The sequence below is a fragment of the Poecile atricapillus genome, chromosome 5 (genome assembly GCF_030490865.1).
Source record: "Poecile atricapillus isolate bPoeAtr1 chromosome 5, bPoeAtr1.hap1, whole genome shotgun sequence".
Classification (NCBI taxonomy): domain Eukaryota; kingdom Metazoa; phylum Chordata; class Aves; order Passeriformes; family Paridae; genus Poecile; species Poecile atricapillus.
The window spans coordinates 21983223-22000142 of NC_081253.1; the positions used below are offsets into that span (position 1 = coordinate 21983223).

The 16920-nt window shown below is 51.0% G+C and overlaps 2 protein-coding genes across 2 annotated transcripts in view; both read left to right on the forward strand.

Moving 5' to 3' along the window:
• The window catches only part of HOXD3 (homeobox D3), a 25166-nt gene extending 17848 nt beyond the window's left edge, over positions 1 to 7318 (forward strand). The window contains exons 3-4 of the mRNA XM_058839534.1: positions 2864 to 3409; positions 3841 to 7318. Of these exons, the coding sequence (XP_058695517.1) occupies positions 2914 to 3409; positions 3841 to 4592 (1248 nt within the window). The 5' untranslated portion in view covers positions 2864 to 2913 and the 3' untranslated portion in view covers positions 4593 to 7318. The remainder of the gene's footprint in view (positions 1 to 2863; positions 3410 to 3840) is intronic.
• A 5511-nt stretch (positions 7319 to 12829) lies between these two features.
• HOXD1 (homeobox D1) lies at positions 12830 to 14073 on the forward strand. The gene is made up of 2 exons (XM_058840507.1): positions 12830 to 13664; positions 13802 to 14073. Exons 1-2 carry the CDS (start codon positions 12830 to 12832, stop codon positions 14071 to 14073), a joined length of 1107 nt encoding a protein of 368 aa, XP_058696490.1.
• The last annotated feature ends 2847 nt before the right edge of the window (positions 14074 to 16920 follow it).

Here is a 16920-nt window from a genome sequence, read left to right on the forward strand (position 1 = left end):
GGTCCGGCGGCGGCTCCAGCGCTTTCCTTATATACAGGGCAGCCCTGGGCCAGCGGCCGGGAAACGTGCCGACCGGGGGATTCTTTTGCCGGGCTCCCTCCTACGCGCCGGCTGCTTTGCACTTCTGAAAGTGCCGGGGCTTGGGAAGTGTTTTCCTTTTCATTCCTGGCCGGAGCGTTTACTGCCACGGCGCTAGCAGTCATAAATTTTGCTACAACCGCAATGACAGGTGCATTGATATGCACCCTGAGAGCTCCGGCTGCTTTAATAACCGCTTCGCTGGCCGCTCTCACCGCCTCTTATTTATTCGGTATCATATTAGATATTGATCCGAAGCAGAATTAAGTGTAGTGGAAGTTTTAGTAGAGAACCGCTTAATATGAAGGTGTCAGGAGGAAAGAGAGCGGCAGTGCCGGGCCGGTGCCAGCCTGAGCCAGCCGGGTTCCGTGCACACGCACGGGTGGACGCTTGGGCTCCCAGCTGCTCTCCAGGCAGAGCCGTGAGAGGGTCGGCATCTCCCAAAAGCGCTGGAACCAGTGGCTGGACAAAAAGCCCCATTATCATGTGCAACGCCTAACAGTTCAGATGAGGTTAACCTTTCTGGAGAGGAGGAAGGGAAATCTGAAACACAGACATGGATACTTTGCGGTTTCCTACCCTCGGTGCCTCCAAGCCCACCTCCCACGGCTCGGCCTCACCATTTGGATGTCACTCTTTTTTTCTTTTTTCTTTTCTTTCTTTTTTTTTTCTTTTTTTTTTTTTTTTTTTTTTTCCCTTTCCCCTGGAGGCTGTTTCTGGCCAAACCACCAAGTGTTGAGTCCCCGCTTTGGTGTTACCTATAAAAACATCACCCCGGGCTTTTCACTGGTGGAAAATCAAACCCTGGATAGGTCTCCCTCTCCCTCTTTCTCTCCCTCTCTCTCTTCTTAAGATCTAAAGATGAGCCACCAAACAGTTGAGCATTGTCCATGTGATTTATGGCCCATAGCCTCCTTTTTAGGTTCAAGCAGAGTTCACAAGCAGTTGGTATTTCAGAAAAGAAATAAGGCTTTTAACAGCTTAACAGCAATATTCTTTCTTAAGATTCTGTGTATTCTTTTGGGAACTATATTTCACAAGGCATATAAAAGCCTAGGCTTAAGGCAGTGTTGTGCTAACAAAAGTCCTCAGTCCAGACCGGTCCCGAAAATGTAGATGATAGAAGTGGGAAAAGAGCTAAAGAGTTATTTGGACAAAAATACTTCCGAGACTCGTCCAGGTTATCACATCGTATTAAAGCTCATCTGCATCGCCACCGTCCATTTCTGCAGACTTTTTAAACTAAAATTTTCCAGGAGAGAAAAACAGTTCCCGTTTTCGTCAGCTCCACAGATCATCTCAAGCTTTTGTTTAGGGAAGAAAAGGACTCCGGCAGTCTGTGACACGGGATAAACCGCCGAGAGCGGCCGTGGATTGCAGCACGCTGAGGTTATTTTGACTTATAGAGATGCGTTTCCCGGTGAATTTTAGAGAACAGATCAACCGTATTTGGCGGGACCAACGGTACTTGCGAGAGAAAGAAGAGTAGTCTCCTAGTATTGCATAAGTGTAGGCAGGAGAACTATAATTGTCGGACACCTTTCAAAGATTTCTAGCTATTTTTTTTTTTTTCCCCTCTGGTACGTTAGTAAGCTTAAATCCTGCAGAAATACAAGGAAGTCTTAAGATATGTTGATTTACAGACTTACAGTGTCAGGTGAAGTATGAGCTAATTTACAAAATCACCGAAAGTGTCAGAGAAAACCTCTATCCCACAAGAAAAATAAGAGCAGGGAATATTAAAGAGCCGCACCAAAATTGGAGAACAGTTTCCATCTTGTACTAAGCACAGAGAAGTTTTGGGAGCAGCGAGGAGAAAGGTAACAGCACCCTGCCTCAGAACATCTGCCCTAAGGGGACCGTGCGTTTTCGGTGGGAGCAGACTCATATGGGAGCCGGGGGGCAGGGAGGGGAGAGCCATAAGTTTGCAGGCTGAAAAAAGAAAAGAACCCTCTAAAAATTATCTCAGATGTCTCAGGTTCTTTCTACTGGGTACAAATAAAAGGGAAGAGAAACGTTGGGTGAGGGAATTTAATTCATCACAGAATTAAAATAGGGGAGCTGACCTGCGACTTCCTTTATAGTGCAAAGTGAAGGGAGTGAATGGCGCCGGTTATACTTTAACTCTGGAGGAATCCGGGGAAAGAAGAAGGGCGGGTTTACAAAGGGGACGGGATTTTTCTGCCTCTGCCCGGCCGCAGCCCGGGCTCCATCCATCATGTCAGCCGTGCCCGGCCGTGCGCACGCGTGCCGGGCGGGGGGCGCGGATGCTCTGGGCCGGAACGGGCCAGCGGGTCTTTGGGGACACCACCCAGCACAATCGCTCATGAGAGCCCTTGACTACAACCCCGGGGTCCGCTCCAGCCAAACTCGAGCGGGAACGGTCCAAAGGCAAAACAAAGCAAATAAAATATCCCCCAAAACGCTTCAAAAGATGGCCTGGAGGAAGTCCCGTCAATGTGTTCCCGTTCACCCCTGCACCGTCGTTCTCAGGTGGCTCTTTCCCCGCAGTGCCGCGGGCCCTTCCCTGGTGTACTCTGCTCTCTTCCTGGCCTAGTTTGCCCTGACTCCTGCCTGGTGACCCTGCTCCTCCCCTTTTGTGCCTTGGTCCTTCTTTGGGGCCCCTGCTCCTTCCTTGATGTCTCCCAGCCCTCCCACGGATGGGAGGCCGAGGTCGAGGGTACCGGAGTGCGGGGGGTGCCGGGACCGGCCCGTGCCAGCCGCTACCAGCCGGTTTCCCCCTCTCAAAGTCTCTTTTGTGTCCCTGCTGTTTCCCCCTCCCCAGGTGGCTGCGAGTGGCCCGGGCCGACGACGTGAGGCGCGGGGCGGCGGTCAATGTTATTTGAGCGGGGGCCGCGGGCCTCGGCGATCGCAGAGCAGAGGATGCAGAAAGCCGCCTACTACGACAACGCGGGGCTCTTCGGGGGCTACAGCTACAGCAAGGCCGAAGCCTACCCCTACGGCGCGGCCCACCAGCCCTACGGCCAGGCCGGCTTGGACGGCGAGTACCCCGGCTCCGCCTGCTCCGTCCAGGGCTCTGCGCCCGGCCGAGCTCCGGCCCACAAGGGCAGCGAGCTGAGCGGGAGCTGCATGCGGCCGGGCGGGGGCGGCCCCGGGGGCAGTCAGCCCCCGGGGATCGGCGAGCATCAGCCCCCGGCCCTGCCGCCCTCCTCCCCGCCCAACCCACCTCCCAGTGTGCCCCCTCCGAAAAAAGCCAAGGGGGGCCCCAACTCCTCGGGCTCGGCCAGCGCCACTCTCAGCAAGCAGATATTTCCTTGGATGAAGGAGTCCCGGCAGAACTCCAAGCAGAAAAGCACCTGCGCCCCCCCAGGTAGCCCAACACCCCCGCCCCGACCCACTGCTCGCCCGGGGAGCCGGTTTGAGTCCCTCGGCCTGAGCCCCTCGGCCTGAGCCCCCTGGCTCCGCGCCTCGTCTCCTACTCCTCTAGCTGCCATCGCCCTCCCATCCTCTCCACACTGTGAGGGGTCCCAGCCCTGCCGGGCGCTGCAGGTGGGACAGGCTGGGGGCGGGGTCCCGGGGACGCCTGGCCGGGTGGTCTCTGGGGGGAGGCAGCTGCGGGAGGGTGTGTGTGCCGGGCAGGGAGGAGTGGGAAGCCACCCCCAGGCCCTCGGCACCCCCTCCCCGGGCGCCGACAGAGCGAGAGGGTACAGCAGGTTTCCGAGGGACCCCGGGAGGAACGGGGGGAGGGAGGGCTGTCTTTCGTGGGGGGAACCAATGTCTCTTTGTGCCTCTTCCCTGCAGGAGAGAGCTGCGAGGACAAGAGCCCCCCCGGGCCGGCCTCCAAGAGGGTGCGCACAGCCTACACCAGCGCGCAGCTGGTGGAGCTGGAGAAGGAGTTTCACTTCAATCGCTACCTGTGCCGGCCGCGCCGCGTGGAGATGGCCAACCTACTCAACCTGACCGAGCGGCAGATCAAGATCTGGTTCCAGAACCGCCGGATGAAGTACAAAAAGGACCAAAAAGCCAAAGGCATCATGCACTCCCCCGTCGGACAGTCCCCGGACCGCAGCCCCCCTCTAAGCGGCCCAAACCACGTCGGCTACTCCAGCCAGCTCCCCGGCGTCAACAGCCTCAGCTACGACGCGCCCTCGCCCACCTCCTTCGCCAAGTCCCAGCAGAGCATGTACGGGCTGGCCGCCTACACGGCGCCGCTGAGCAGCTGCCTGCCGCAGCAGAAGCGCTACGCGGGCGCGGAGTACGACCCCCACCCCATGCAGAGCGGCGGCGGCGGCTTCGCCAACCCCAGCCTGCAGGGCAGCCCCGTCTACGTGGGGGGCAACTTCGTGGACTCGATGCCGGCCTCAGGCCCCATGTTCAACCTGGGGCACCTGCAGCACCCCTCCTCCGCCAGCGTGGACTACAGCTGCGCCGCCCAGATCCCCGGCGGCCACCACCACGGACCTTGCGACCCCCACCCTACCTACACGGACCTTTCCTCTCACCACACCTCTCAGGGACGGATGCAGGAGGCGCCCAAGCTCACGCATCTGTAGCGGGGCGGCGGCCAGCGGGCCCCGCTCCCCTCTCCATTACCTCACTTTTCTGACGGGACAGTGTTACTGTGCTCTCTAGTGCCAACAGTATCAGTGGATTTGTCTCCCTTAGCAGCTCCCTTCTTTCTTCCGCAGCCCCGAGTAGGTCCGTGAGCAGGAGCCTTTCTCTTAGAGCTGTTTTAAGCATGACAGTGCAATATACTGCCAACCGAGGGACTGATAAGCTGGTAATGATGTACTTGAAGGTAAGTCTTAGAGATGCTGTAGTGTTAGCAGCGCGTCATGCTGAGGTGTTTTAGACCAGTCGTGAGCCGTCGGAACTCGCCCGCGCGTAAGCTTATTTCAGAGAAGTTAATTTATGAGTTCTTCCGTAACGTAAGGATCGCATTGGACTAAATGATAATGTATTTATTATTTTAAGCGAGACATTTTTTGTATCACTGATTATTTATCCTCGTCTTAATGTATTTATGTGGGTATTTGTAGAATTTCTTCACCAATACTTCGGGAGAGGGATTCAGGTCCGTGGTGACTTACATTTCACCTATTTAGTATAATCGGTCTGAGCTAGTTGAGAGAGTAGTCTTGAACAGTTGTAACAGTGGCTGGTGTTCGTAGTTTATGTAAGGATTAATTAAGACAGCAAGTCGTAAATCATTAATAGAGTAAAACAAACTGTGGCATCACACAAAGAGCCGTTACACTTAAAAAATTTTGAAAGTATTTTTAAAGTATTTATTTCTAATCGGCTGGCCCCACTCGAGCGCCGCGGTGGCTTGGCTGGCAGCTGGCTCGGCCGGGTGAAGCCACCTTCAGTTGGAAGCGCAGCCGCTCTGAGGAGGCGATCTACAAAGAGGGGCTCCTGGCCATCTTGTTTCAGATCAAATCCTGCATATAAAAACCTCGGTGAGGTTAACATTTATTTATTGGCTGGGTATCTATCGCGCATATTATTTTAATGGGCTATTTTCTTTCTTTTTATTTATTTATTTTTTTAAAAATTATACTCTGGCTATCCAAAATAGAAAACAAATTAGAAGCTTAGAAGGCAAAAAAAAAATTAGAAACCCTCTGATTGTGCTAATTTCATTAGGGTCTCCATAGCAATCTGCGCAGCAGCTGCCGCCTCCTTTGTTATTTTTATACTGTTGTCTTTATACTAACCATAAATCAATTCTTAGACATCTTTGGAAGCCCGAGCTTTTCCTCTTTTTTTTTTCTTTTCTTTTTTTTTTTTTTTTTTTTTCCCTTTCCCATAAATATAAACTTTGAAAGAAAATTGACAATCAGATACACACAGCCGAAGGGAGATGCTGAGATGGGGCGCGGGCAGTGGCTGGGCGGTGCCGCCGCGCTCCTCCGGTGCCCGGCAAGGACAGTGCCACCCCGCCTGACCGCGGCAGAGGGGCACCACCACCTCTCCCTGCCACAAACAGGACAGTTAACACGGGGAAGAAAAAAATAAAGTAATAAGAAGATTAAAAAAATAGGAAAAAAAGAAAGGGAACGATGCTCTGAACCCTCGTGTTTCCTCCTCTCTAGTTACACGGCTGTATTGAACTCCTCGCTGGATTTACAGAGATACTTCTTTTGTAAACGCTGTGATTAAAGTCTCTTCCTGACAGTACATATCGCTCTGAGAAGACTATTCTTATCTCTTTCTAAAAGTGTCGAGTTATGTATTAATCCAAACTTCTGTATTCCCCACCAAAGCGTCTGATGCATCACTTTCCAGTTTGACAAACACTGCAGCTCCTACTCCATCCTCTAATGACAGACCTGGCATTCCTATTGTGAGAAATATTTTACCAGCTCCCATCCTGGTCAATACAGACAAGTTTTCTTTCATTTATTCTTCTTTCCCATCCCTGCTTTCTTCCTTGCCATTTGGCATTTATGTTCAGCTGAGCACTAATGATTCAAAAGATTACATAGGGTTTTGTTTTCCCCTCTGTGAGATTTCAACAATGCTATGCTACAGTGAAAAGTGTATATTTTGTTAAATTTCACTTTTAACCAAGCAAATTTGGATATATGTGTTGCAGATCTGTAAACAAAACAGAACAGAATAAACTGCTTTGTTTGGAGACATATTTTAACCCTTTAAAGCCCTAAAATTGTATTCTATGGAAGTTTTCACACAAATTGTTTCTTAGAAGCACCACCCAGGAGTAAACAAAACATTGAAACAACACAAAAAGTAATGCTGGACACCACTTGTGATTTATACTTCTGTAATATGCCATAAATATATACATATGTTTGTCTCTCCAAAACTTTCTGCAATCAATGTGCTCACAGACAAAATTGTCCATGTAGGCTTTTTCGTGTGTTCTTGAAACACAATATATTTTGCATCACCTGCTTCTATCTGTGAAACAGCAAGGCACCACCATTTCCACAGGACACCCAGTGTCCTTTTCCCTTTTGCTTTGTGCTCTGTAGGCTGTTAGTCAAACAGTATCTGCCCTGACTTAGACTATTAATCCTTCATTAAATCTGTTAAGAAAGAAAAGGCTGTTCAGAGATGTGGGGAAGAAAGGGAGTTCAGAGAAGCCCTGACCACAAACACAGTGTTACTGAGGCCCACTGCCCTGAATCGCTTTCATATTGCAGGAAAACGGGGCCAGCAGGCATGGTTTCTAGTGGGGGAGGAGGAGCGTGCGTGAGGGAGAATCTTCTTGTAAATAAATTCACTTTCTTCTCCATGACTCTGGCAGAGGCGTCTTGTTTGTAATGCAGTAGAAGTCCATGATGATAACCTAATTATTAGAAGTAATGTAACTTTAGCAAGATCGCTGGCATTTTTACAATGTTTGTACAAGCATCAGCAATCTAGAGGAGAGATACACTTTGGCACAAGCCAGACTTTTTCTTGGCCCACCATTTAAAACTCATAAATTATGAACAACCCCCTTTCACGCTCAACAGGAGCTCAGCTCCTCTGCAACAGCATCTGATGTGATGAACTCCAGTCACCTATATAAAACATAACTAGTCAGCCAAGGCCAGGCCTGGGGCTGATCTCAGCCTTGCCTTTCTTTACAAATAGGAGACAAAGCACCCTTTCCTTTCCTTCCCTGCTCCTTCCATCTGCTCCAGACCCACAAAAGGGTCAGTGAGCCAGGGCCTCTAAGTGCCGGCAGTGATGTTGCACTATTTGGTATAGGGAGCTGCTGACAGCACTGGTTGAGAGGTGTCAGGGGTGCACCGAACTTCAGTGTGGCCACGCAAATTCTTCTGTTTGGATCAGCAGGGTTTGGGTCTCTACTTTCTGGTTTTTACAGTAACCCACCATTTAATGGCATTCCAGCAGTTTCCCCGGTGCAAAAAGGAGCTGAGGCTTTGTGTTATCTCCATGCTGCCAGTGCAGGGCTGAGCATCCCGTTTCTTTCTGAGGGGGGCCCATCAGTGTCCCACTGTGTATGGCCTGATGAGCAGCACCAGGGCAGAGGAACCTAGGCACAGCTAGGGTCTTCCAGGGATGCCACAATTTTGTAGGTGCCACTTCTGTTTGGCTGGAAAAACAAAGCCAAATGCCTCCTGCTCCATTAGCAAGTACTTCCTGAGCAGACACTGCAGGCTGCCAGCCCTGGTCACTGGGCAGGCTAGTGAAGGACTCAGGGGCACCCCCATGGTTTCCACCATGAGACCATACCAGGGTCATCTGGGACTGCAGGCATCCAAAGATGAAGAGGAGGCAGCTGGCTGCAAACCCAGGAGGCAAGGGCATGCAGGAAGGAGGCTGGCTAAGAAAGAGGGAGCCCACCAGCATCAACTAGAAGTCCCCTGACTTTCTTGAGAGCCACCTGGGTGTTTTGGGCTCCATGGCAGAAAGTCTGAAGGCAGGATCCACCACTGATGTGCCTGCACCTCTCCAGCCCCATGGGAAGCCCTTTGAAACAGGCTGCAGGGAGGTCCAGGCACTAGAAGGACTACTTGACTAGGAGAAAAAACAGGGTCAAGGTGGTGGGGCTGCTGGTCTACCACTGGGGAAGATGCCTTGCTGACAGCTGAGGAAAGGAGCTGCAGGTTGTGATGCCATCCTTCTATGTGCCAGCCTGCTGTCCATGCCCAGCGGCCACACACAATGTCAGCCTGGCGAAGGCACGGCCTGCTGCACAGTGGACAGACCCAGATGTCCAGCACTCCACTGCAGACCTGCCTGGGAATAAAAACTGGAGCTGGGCTGGTGCTGCCAGGGCAGTTAGGGCCGTGGTGGTTGGCTGGGTGTCACATGGTGGTATACATTGATGAACAAGATACCTCTGCTTTTTAAAGGTGCAAGATAAGCTAGACCAGAGCTCTGTTGCTGCAGCCACTTTTCAGGGACTGAGTGGCAAGTTAATCCCTGAACTGGCAATGTCTCTCTGTTCCCACATGAGAGGCAGCAGTGGGTACCCCGTGATCCTTGCTTGGAGCTGGGCTGCCAGGGGAGTGAGAGGGCTGGCTCTATTAAAGGTCATCAATCACACAAAGAGCACTTTTTACTTGACAGTGGTTCCTCCTACTTCTGCTTGGACCTGAGCCAGCTGGGACCTGAGCAGAAACCACATCCAGCAGAAGCAGAACACAGTCCCAGAGCCTGAGAGCAATGGAGTAACATGGCAGGACTGAACCCCTTTGGTCACACAGGCTGAGATACATGGTGGGACACAGTGAGGTATCTGTGCCTGCACATCCCTAGGGCTCTGCAGCTGCTGCTCAGGAGCAGAGGTGAGTCTTTGTCTCTCCTTTTGCAGCCCAGGGTCCTGAGGCTTTCTGAACTTTCTGGAATGAATTACAGAAAAGCTCAGCTGCAGTGACAATAAGCACAAAGCAGAGTGAAAAGAGAATTTATTACTAGACAGGATTGATATCTTCTGGGCAACAATACTCATGAATGTAGAATTTGAACACTAGGGTTCATTTTTTTATTTGCAGATGTGCAGTTTTTCTTGCAACAGCTGAAGTTTTGGGAGTGGTAGGCAATCCCATGCTGAGTGAGGTACACAGCCTCAATCTTTCTTCCAAGAAACCTGGTCCACATTTTAGGATCTTCAGGAGCAAGAAAGACTAGACAAGACAGAAATCTTGGCTGCAAACTCATTGACATGTGTGTTTTGCACACAGCAACATGGCTTACCTTGACACCTCTGGGTTAGCAGTATGTGTAATATCCACCAAATTCACAGCCATGGGACAGGAAACAGGGCTTTACATGGCAAGGGACCAACGCAGAATCACTCTTCAGAGCAAATCTTTACAAAAGAAGGGACAGACTTTTCTCTGTGTCCATATAGAGGATATTTGTCGTTAATCCCACATACTGGGAGAACAGAGGTTCCTGCTCCAGGGGTCATCTGGGAAAGGGGAACTTGTGGCAGGAAAATATTGATGGCAGAGAGAAACATACCTTCCTGAGGATTGCTGTGACTGCCTGCAAGGGCTGTGCTAGTGCAGGAGCTGAGGATGGCCCCCCTAAAATGCCAGAACCACTCCCCATCTCTGCCCTGGAGTCTCTGTTCATCCTTGGTTTTACTCACATTTTACAAAATAAACTCCCAAGGGCTTCCCCTCCTTCTGTAATAGTCTTTCTCCCAGGAGCCTTTGGTGGTTTGTTTGTGCTAACAGGGCCAGTGGTTAATACCCAATGTTTGCTTACCTCTCTTGAGGATGCTCCCCCACACCCTAGCTGTCTCCACACCATGGATGTACATCCTCATTTACCACTGAGAACCAGCTTGGCCCAGCTGGCAGTGTTGTAGAAGCAGAGGGGTAAGAACAAGGTAATGCTTGAAGCACACCTTCCAGGCCTGGGGGCTGGGGAAGGATCTGTTGGATCTCCTGTGTGCTATTGTGACAAGCACAAAGGGTGGACTCTTGGCCACATGTCCCAGTCTCAAAGCAGTGTCTGTGGCTCAGGCTGCCATTGCCTTCCACACACACGCTGCTCAAGCAGCCTTCCTAAGGTGAGTTACTGGTGTCTGCAGCCAATGGGACTCAGGGCTTTTTCCAACATCATGTCTTGGTTCCGCAGTGCTTTTCTCAGGCTTTGTAGAGGCCCTCATATTTCCAGAAACATGGTAACACAAGGACTCATTTGTTCATTGTTCTCACAGAGGTTTTTGCTGCATCAGCTCCCCTGTCTCATCATCACTTGACTACTCACACAGGCATCCCTAAACCTCACAGCCATTCTCAAATTGTCTCTGACACCATCATGTTTTTCACATTCCTTTTCCCCCCACTTTTCTTCTTCCTTCTTTTGGCTTCCAAGGAGATCTTCATCTTTCCCATTAGACTCCCTGTAAAAAAACAGCAGCAGTCACTCTATTCTCTGTCCTTGGAACTTAACTATCTAAGTCTGAGCACTGAAATTTTTGCATGCAGAAAAAGCCCCCCCTCAAAAGCCAGAGCATCAACGAGAGATGTTTTGCCTGTATTTAGCCACTGATTTCTGCTTTTGTCACCCTTGAAAAGTCCTGCCAAAACAAACAGGTAATGAACAGGAAACTTGTAACAGCATCCAGCTGGGTAAATGGAAAGATCATATGCTGGTGTGAACACAGACAGCTTTTCTAGCATTTAAAACAGTCTTAGGTGTAACTAAACCAGTTGCATTCTGCAAACACAAGACTCAAGTAAAGCAGCAGCCCTTCTCTGGAGCCAATTTTCTTTCCTTCACTGCAGGCAGGAATTTTTACAGCAGGGGAGACTGAAGAGCACAGATGCTCTCCTGCATGGACAGCCATTCTCTGCTAAGGAGAAAACCTGGTGTTCCCAGGCTTCTGATTTTTCAGAAGATAACATTTTCCAAACTGCTCTGATTGCCACGGGGAGTGCTGAGGAAGTTTGTATCATCCAGAATTTAACCCCTTCCTCAAAATGTATGTTTCCTGACAAAGTATATTTAATTTAAACTGTTCTTCTAATTTATACTTGAATCCCCTGAAGATAGAAATTTAGGTCATACACCATTGTTAGTGTATTAGGGCAGCACAGCCCATCAGAGCGAACAAGTCTATGCCAGGAGAACACTGAGCCTCAGGGCACTGAGATTTCAGAGCCCTGTGTCTGTAGACTTGAAGTTCAAGCACCCTTAAGACATAATCTGTACAACCAGCCTTTGCTCTGTAATAGTTCTTTTATAGTAGATGGACAACATTAGCTGGGGAGAAAGTGGGGTTGTTAGAAGGCCATGTCACTGATCAGAGTCCCTGTGCAGGGAAACACTCCTGTACCTTTGCAGGCTTGCATTGCCTGTCCCAGCAATGTGTCCTCTCAGGACCCCTGCAGGAAAAAAAAAAAAATCCAAACAGGTCTGCTCTAGATTCATCAGCTGGGTATAACAGTGGAGCTGAGCTGCAGAGCACAACTCTCCATGGGAAAGAGTTGATACCAAGTCAGTGAAATGGTCTGATTATGTCTCCCCATTATATCCTTTTCCTGTCACCAGTCCAGCCCTCTGATATCCACAGGAGACCCAGTGGAATGTTTCCTTCTCTGGAGATTCTGGTTGCCTTCATGAGGTTGACAGCATGCTTGTTCCTTGCAAAATATGTGGCTTCTTCCTGACCACAGCAAATGGCACTCTGGACAAGAGCTTGTAGAGCTCCTTGAGCTGTTGAGTGGAAGGCACTGGATGATGGATGAAGGCATATAAATTTCATGCTTTTATATAGAAATAAAGTATATTTTTTAATGAAGTACAACCCTTGCATTTCCCAGCTGACTCCACATCCACCTACTAAGAATTAGAAAGTTGCAAGTCTATCAAAGCAGCATCTTTGTGTTCCTTGTGTGTCCAGTCCCAAATCACCGAAGCCCAGGTGTACTCTGCCCAGCACACCCTTCTGCTGCTCTGAACTGCACTTACACGTGGTTATCTGCTGAGGCATTGGATGAAACCCATCGTTATCCAAATCAAACATCAGCGTGGCTCAGACTGGATGGTCAAGTGTCACTTGGAGACATTTAGGGAAAGACGATCACTTTGGGAGTCCAGATTTCACCTCTTTCACCTTCATTATTGTTTCCTACCATTCTGGGGGATTGAAAACCAGGAGAGAGTTGGACGATTTGGCCGGGTAAAGCAACTTGGTGCTGTCTGCCAACTGTAAACACTCAGCAAACAATGCCGAATAGCCAAGGGAAAAATAAAAGTCCATTAACGGTGTGAGCCTGTTAACGGTGAGAGGATTCATTTTTGAGAGCCTACAGAGCACTTATCTGATGGCACGAGACCATTAAGTGCCATGAGGTGCAGTAGCAACCCGCCCCCCGCCCCAGCCTCCGGGTGTGGAGACCTGGGTGTGCCCGTGGGAGCCTCCAGGAGCCTGGCCGGCTGCAGGGCGAGGGAGAGCGCAGACCCGTACCCGGACGGGAACCTGGATAGCGGGAAAGCGCCCACTCACCTTCCAAACTCCCGGCAAACGTCCCGAGCGTGCGGCGACTCCGTCGAGTCCACCGGGAACGGCCTGTGCCGGGGGAATCCGGGTGCGGCGCGGAGGTTCTGCCCGCGGGACAGGGGCGCTGGCGGTGCCCGGGACCCCCGGCGGGGGCTCGCCCCTCCCGGCTCCCATTGGCCGCGGGGCGGGACGTGCCGCCCCGCTCCAGGGCCTATATTAGGGCATATTGCCCCGGCGGGGCGCGGTGTTACCCCACGGGTCATGGATCTGGGGTACTTCGCTCTCTCCTTTCCGCCGGGGCTGTGCCGCGGGGAACCGCAGGTCCCGTACCCCCATCGAGGGGACGACGCCTTCCTGGCGCCGGGCACCACGGCCAGCGCCGCGTCCCCCCCGCAGGCGCTGGGGTACGCGGCCGCTGCCCCCGCGGCGCTGGGCCCCGGCTGCCGGCCGTCCCGGGGAGCCGGACCGCAGGGCTGCGCTACGTCCATCCTTCCCGGGAGCGGCCGCCCGCCGCCGCAGGACCCCGACCGCCCCCTGCTCGGCTCGGGCGGCGGGGGGCTGCGGCAGCTCTCGCCCTGCCCCGGGGCCGCCCCCTCGCCCGGCTCCCCGGCTCCCGCGGCTGCCCCGGCAGAGCCCCGCACCTTCGAGTGGATGCGAGCGAAGCGGAGCCCGCCAGGGAGAAGTGAGTGGGGCGGGGGGGAGCGGGCGGGGGCTGCTCCCATCCCGGCTCCCCTCTGCCCTTCTCCCGCCTCGACCCTCGCCCCGCTTCCTCCTCCTGCCTTTGCCCCCGCTGAAGCGCGGTGTTTTTCGGCGTTGCAGGCGGCGAGGGGCCGTGCGGGGGGGAACCTCCCGCCTGCTCCGCACGCACCAGCTTCAGCACCCGGCAGCTCACGGAGCTGGAGAAGGAGTTTCACTTCAGCCGGTACCTGTCGCGGGCCCGCCGCCTCGAGGTGGCCCGCTCGCTGCGCCTCCGCGACGCCCAGGTGAAGGTCTGGTTCCAGAACCGCCGCATGAAGCAGAAGAAGCGGGAGCGGGAGGCGCTGGCCGCCCCCGCCGCCGGGCCCGCGGCTGTCCCGGGGGGCCCCGCCTGAGGCTCCGCCGCCCCACGGAGGGACCCGCGGGGACGTCGGGGCTGGGCTGGAAGCTGTGGCCGGCGGGGCACCCGGGTGTCCTTTCACGCGGGACCCCGGCGGTGCAGTTCCGCTGTTGTTTCTCTTGCAACTTTATGTACAGCTTTATTTATGAGGATTCAGGGAAAACCGCCGGCCCGGAGCGCCGCTGCTCGGTGTCGGACCGGGCCGAGAGAGAGGGCGGGCGCAGCTAGGAGTTAGCGGCTCCCTAAGGCAGGGCTCTGCCAACTCCACTGGATTCGGGGGCAGGTGGGTGCGTGGAGGGGCTGCCCCATGCTCCCGACCCTTTCTTCGTTTTGCATTTAAAAAGACAGATCCATGGGCTCAGGCAGAGCTGATGCAGAAGGGGAGAAACCCTGAGAAGGCAGGGCAGGAGAGAGCAGGGAAACCTCCTCTTGCAGGAAGGGTCAGGGATGGTCATGGCATGACTCCAGGATCCCCTTTTGAAAGAAGTGTCCTTGTCTTCTGCCCTGCCCTTGGCAAAACTGATGAAAAAAAGAGGCTGTTTTTGCTTGAATTAATTAATTAATTAATTCATTCATTCATTCATTCATTCCCCTCCTTTTTCATGACGTGGCTGATTTAGTTGAAAATCTGTTTTTGATAGAAAAAACTGCGAGGTAAAATTTAAAAAGAAATGAAAGTCTTAAGAGTAGCACCTCTTTGCTTTTGAGCTGCAGAGGTGCTGGAATTTCCCTTGCAGAGGCTTTTGGCAGCCCAGGACTGGCCAGCAGCCACTCTGTTGACTCCCAGCTCCCCTCACATATCTGTAGACAATATAAAGCCCCTTACAGCATCTAGGGCCAGATTCAGTTCATCTAGCTCTCTCAGTATTCATTGTATCTTATGGTTAAAAAATTGCATCATTATGAATCCAGTTTGCAACAAATCTCACCACATGCAAAAAAACCTCAAGACCCATTGAAGCTCAGAAAGATGCTTGGGTTTGACCAAAGGCTAACGCTGCCAAAAGGACAAGAGGATTCCTGGTCTTGGACTTGGATATTTGCACAAAAAGATTGGCAGTGTTCCCATAGATAAAATAACGGTATCAAAGCAGAAAAAGGAACCAAGTTTAGACTTTTTTCCCATTTGTGCTTGGGAAAGCATAACAGCAATGTGGAGAGGAATGACATCTGGATTTACATGAAGGTGATTTTATTTATTTGTGGACAGGACAAGTCTCTTTCTGCCCTGGATTTCTGCTGAGTGTTGGACTTTGGGATGAAGAACCAGTTATGGGACCAGGGGAGATAGATGTCAAGGGGACCTGTGAAATGCCCTGGGTCCCTGTCTGGGAGCCAGCCCCAGACACCAACTGTTAGTCTTTGTTGGATGCTTGCTGGGTAAAACGAACACAGAGAGAAGATGAAGATGGATGTCTCAAGCCAAAAAGTCTGCAATGAAGAAGATTCTTACTCTCTGTAATACTTTCCATTCCCTCAGGAGCCCTTCTGATGGGAACCCTGGGAAACTACTCCCAAAAGCTGGGCAGGCAAGTTGTGATGATGTTGTGGCAACAAGTCCACAGCTAAATGGGGGCAGGAGCCTCCTTGGCAAGGAGATGGGTGCTCCCCCCCAGTGAACATCCAACGGAAGGGACTTCCCAAGACAGAAGGGTTTGGTCACACATCATATCCTGACTGACCCGGCAAAGGACAACAATGCTAGAGGCTCACGGTTGTGCATGCACACAGGCACATTTTTGTTCTGTATATAGAGTCATGGTTCATGTCCCTTGGGCTGGTTCACTTCATGGGATAGGCCTAAAAATTCCCAGGATTGAAGTACTCGTGTGAAAGTAGCTGCAACCAAAATATGTGGTTTGCAGTTCTTCATTAAAGTAATGACAGCAAACAGGCGTTTATACTGCAGGCTGATCATTCATTAAAAACCAGGAAATAATATTTCTGCCTTTTTTTTAGGTGCTATGTAAAGCAGAATAAAGCAAAATCTGGTAAAATTAATGAAAATTTGAATAAATCAGCTTTGTTTTGCAAGTTGAATTTTAAAGGCAAGCAAACTACTAACCAGTTATTTTCTGCAGCTGTTGTTAAGGTCCATTTTTATGAATTCCTCTGTTACTGCTCTTTCATTTGTTTCATTTTTATACTACAAATGAGCATAGACATACAGCTAGAATAACCCATCTTTCTCAGAACATATGTTTCACAAACAAACTTTAGAAAACAGCTGTATTTTCAGTTGCCTCCAAGTTTGTCTCATGTCTATGGGGTTGCCTGTTTGTCAGCCTTTTATTTTCCTAATGATTTTGACATTTGTGCCAGGCACTTTAGGAATGCTTTCTGTACTGCTGGCACACTCCTGCACTTTCTTTCCTGCACGGAAAGAAAGACTCTCATTGATTTCAGTGGTGCTGGATCACACCATTAGAGCACACTAAGTCTTTTACAATGAGTGTTTTTGTGACATATATTTTCCTGAATAAATAAATACATATATCCTGGCCTTGTAGCGGTGCACAGTTCTGTATCCATCAAAGTGACACAGACCAAATGCACAGAGATTTACTCCGAAATTAAGATGAAACCTTATGACTCTTTTATGGCAGTCTGAATCAATTTGGTGGTATGAGCACAACTATATTCTGTCTTAAGAAGCAGTACTTAATATTAAGTGTAATTTCTGCTCACATGACAGGGCCAGTTTAATAAGATCTTTCTCTTCACAAACACTTCTAGCTGTATGAGGATTAGATATTGCTCCTTTGCACTATTCTGTCAACAAGATACCCGAAGGAAGGAGATAATGCAGGTCATGTGCCAATTCTTAAATAATTAAATAAAA

Bases quoted from the DNA above. Each gene is read 5' to 3' on its own strand.
- HOXD1 (XM_058840507.1), top strand. From the start codon at position 12,830: ATGAGGTGCAGTAGCAACCCGCCCCCCGCCCCAGCCTCCGGGTGTGGA. The intron at 13,665-13,801 runs GTGAGTGGGGCG...TCGGCGTTGCAG, and splicing joins GCGGAGCCCGCCAGGGAGAA to GCGGCGAGGGGCCGTGCGGG.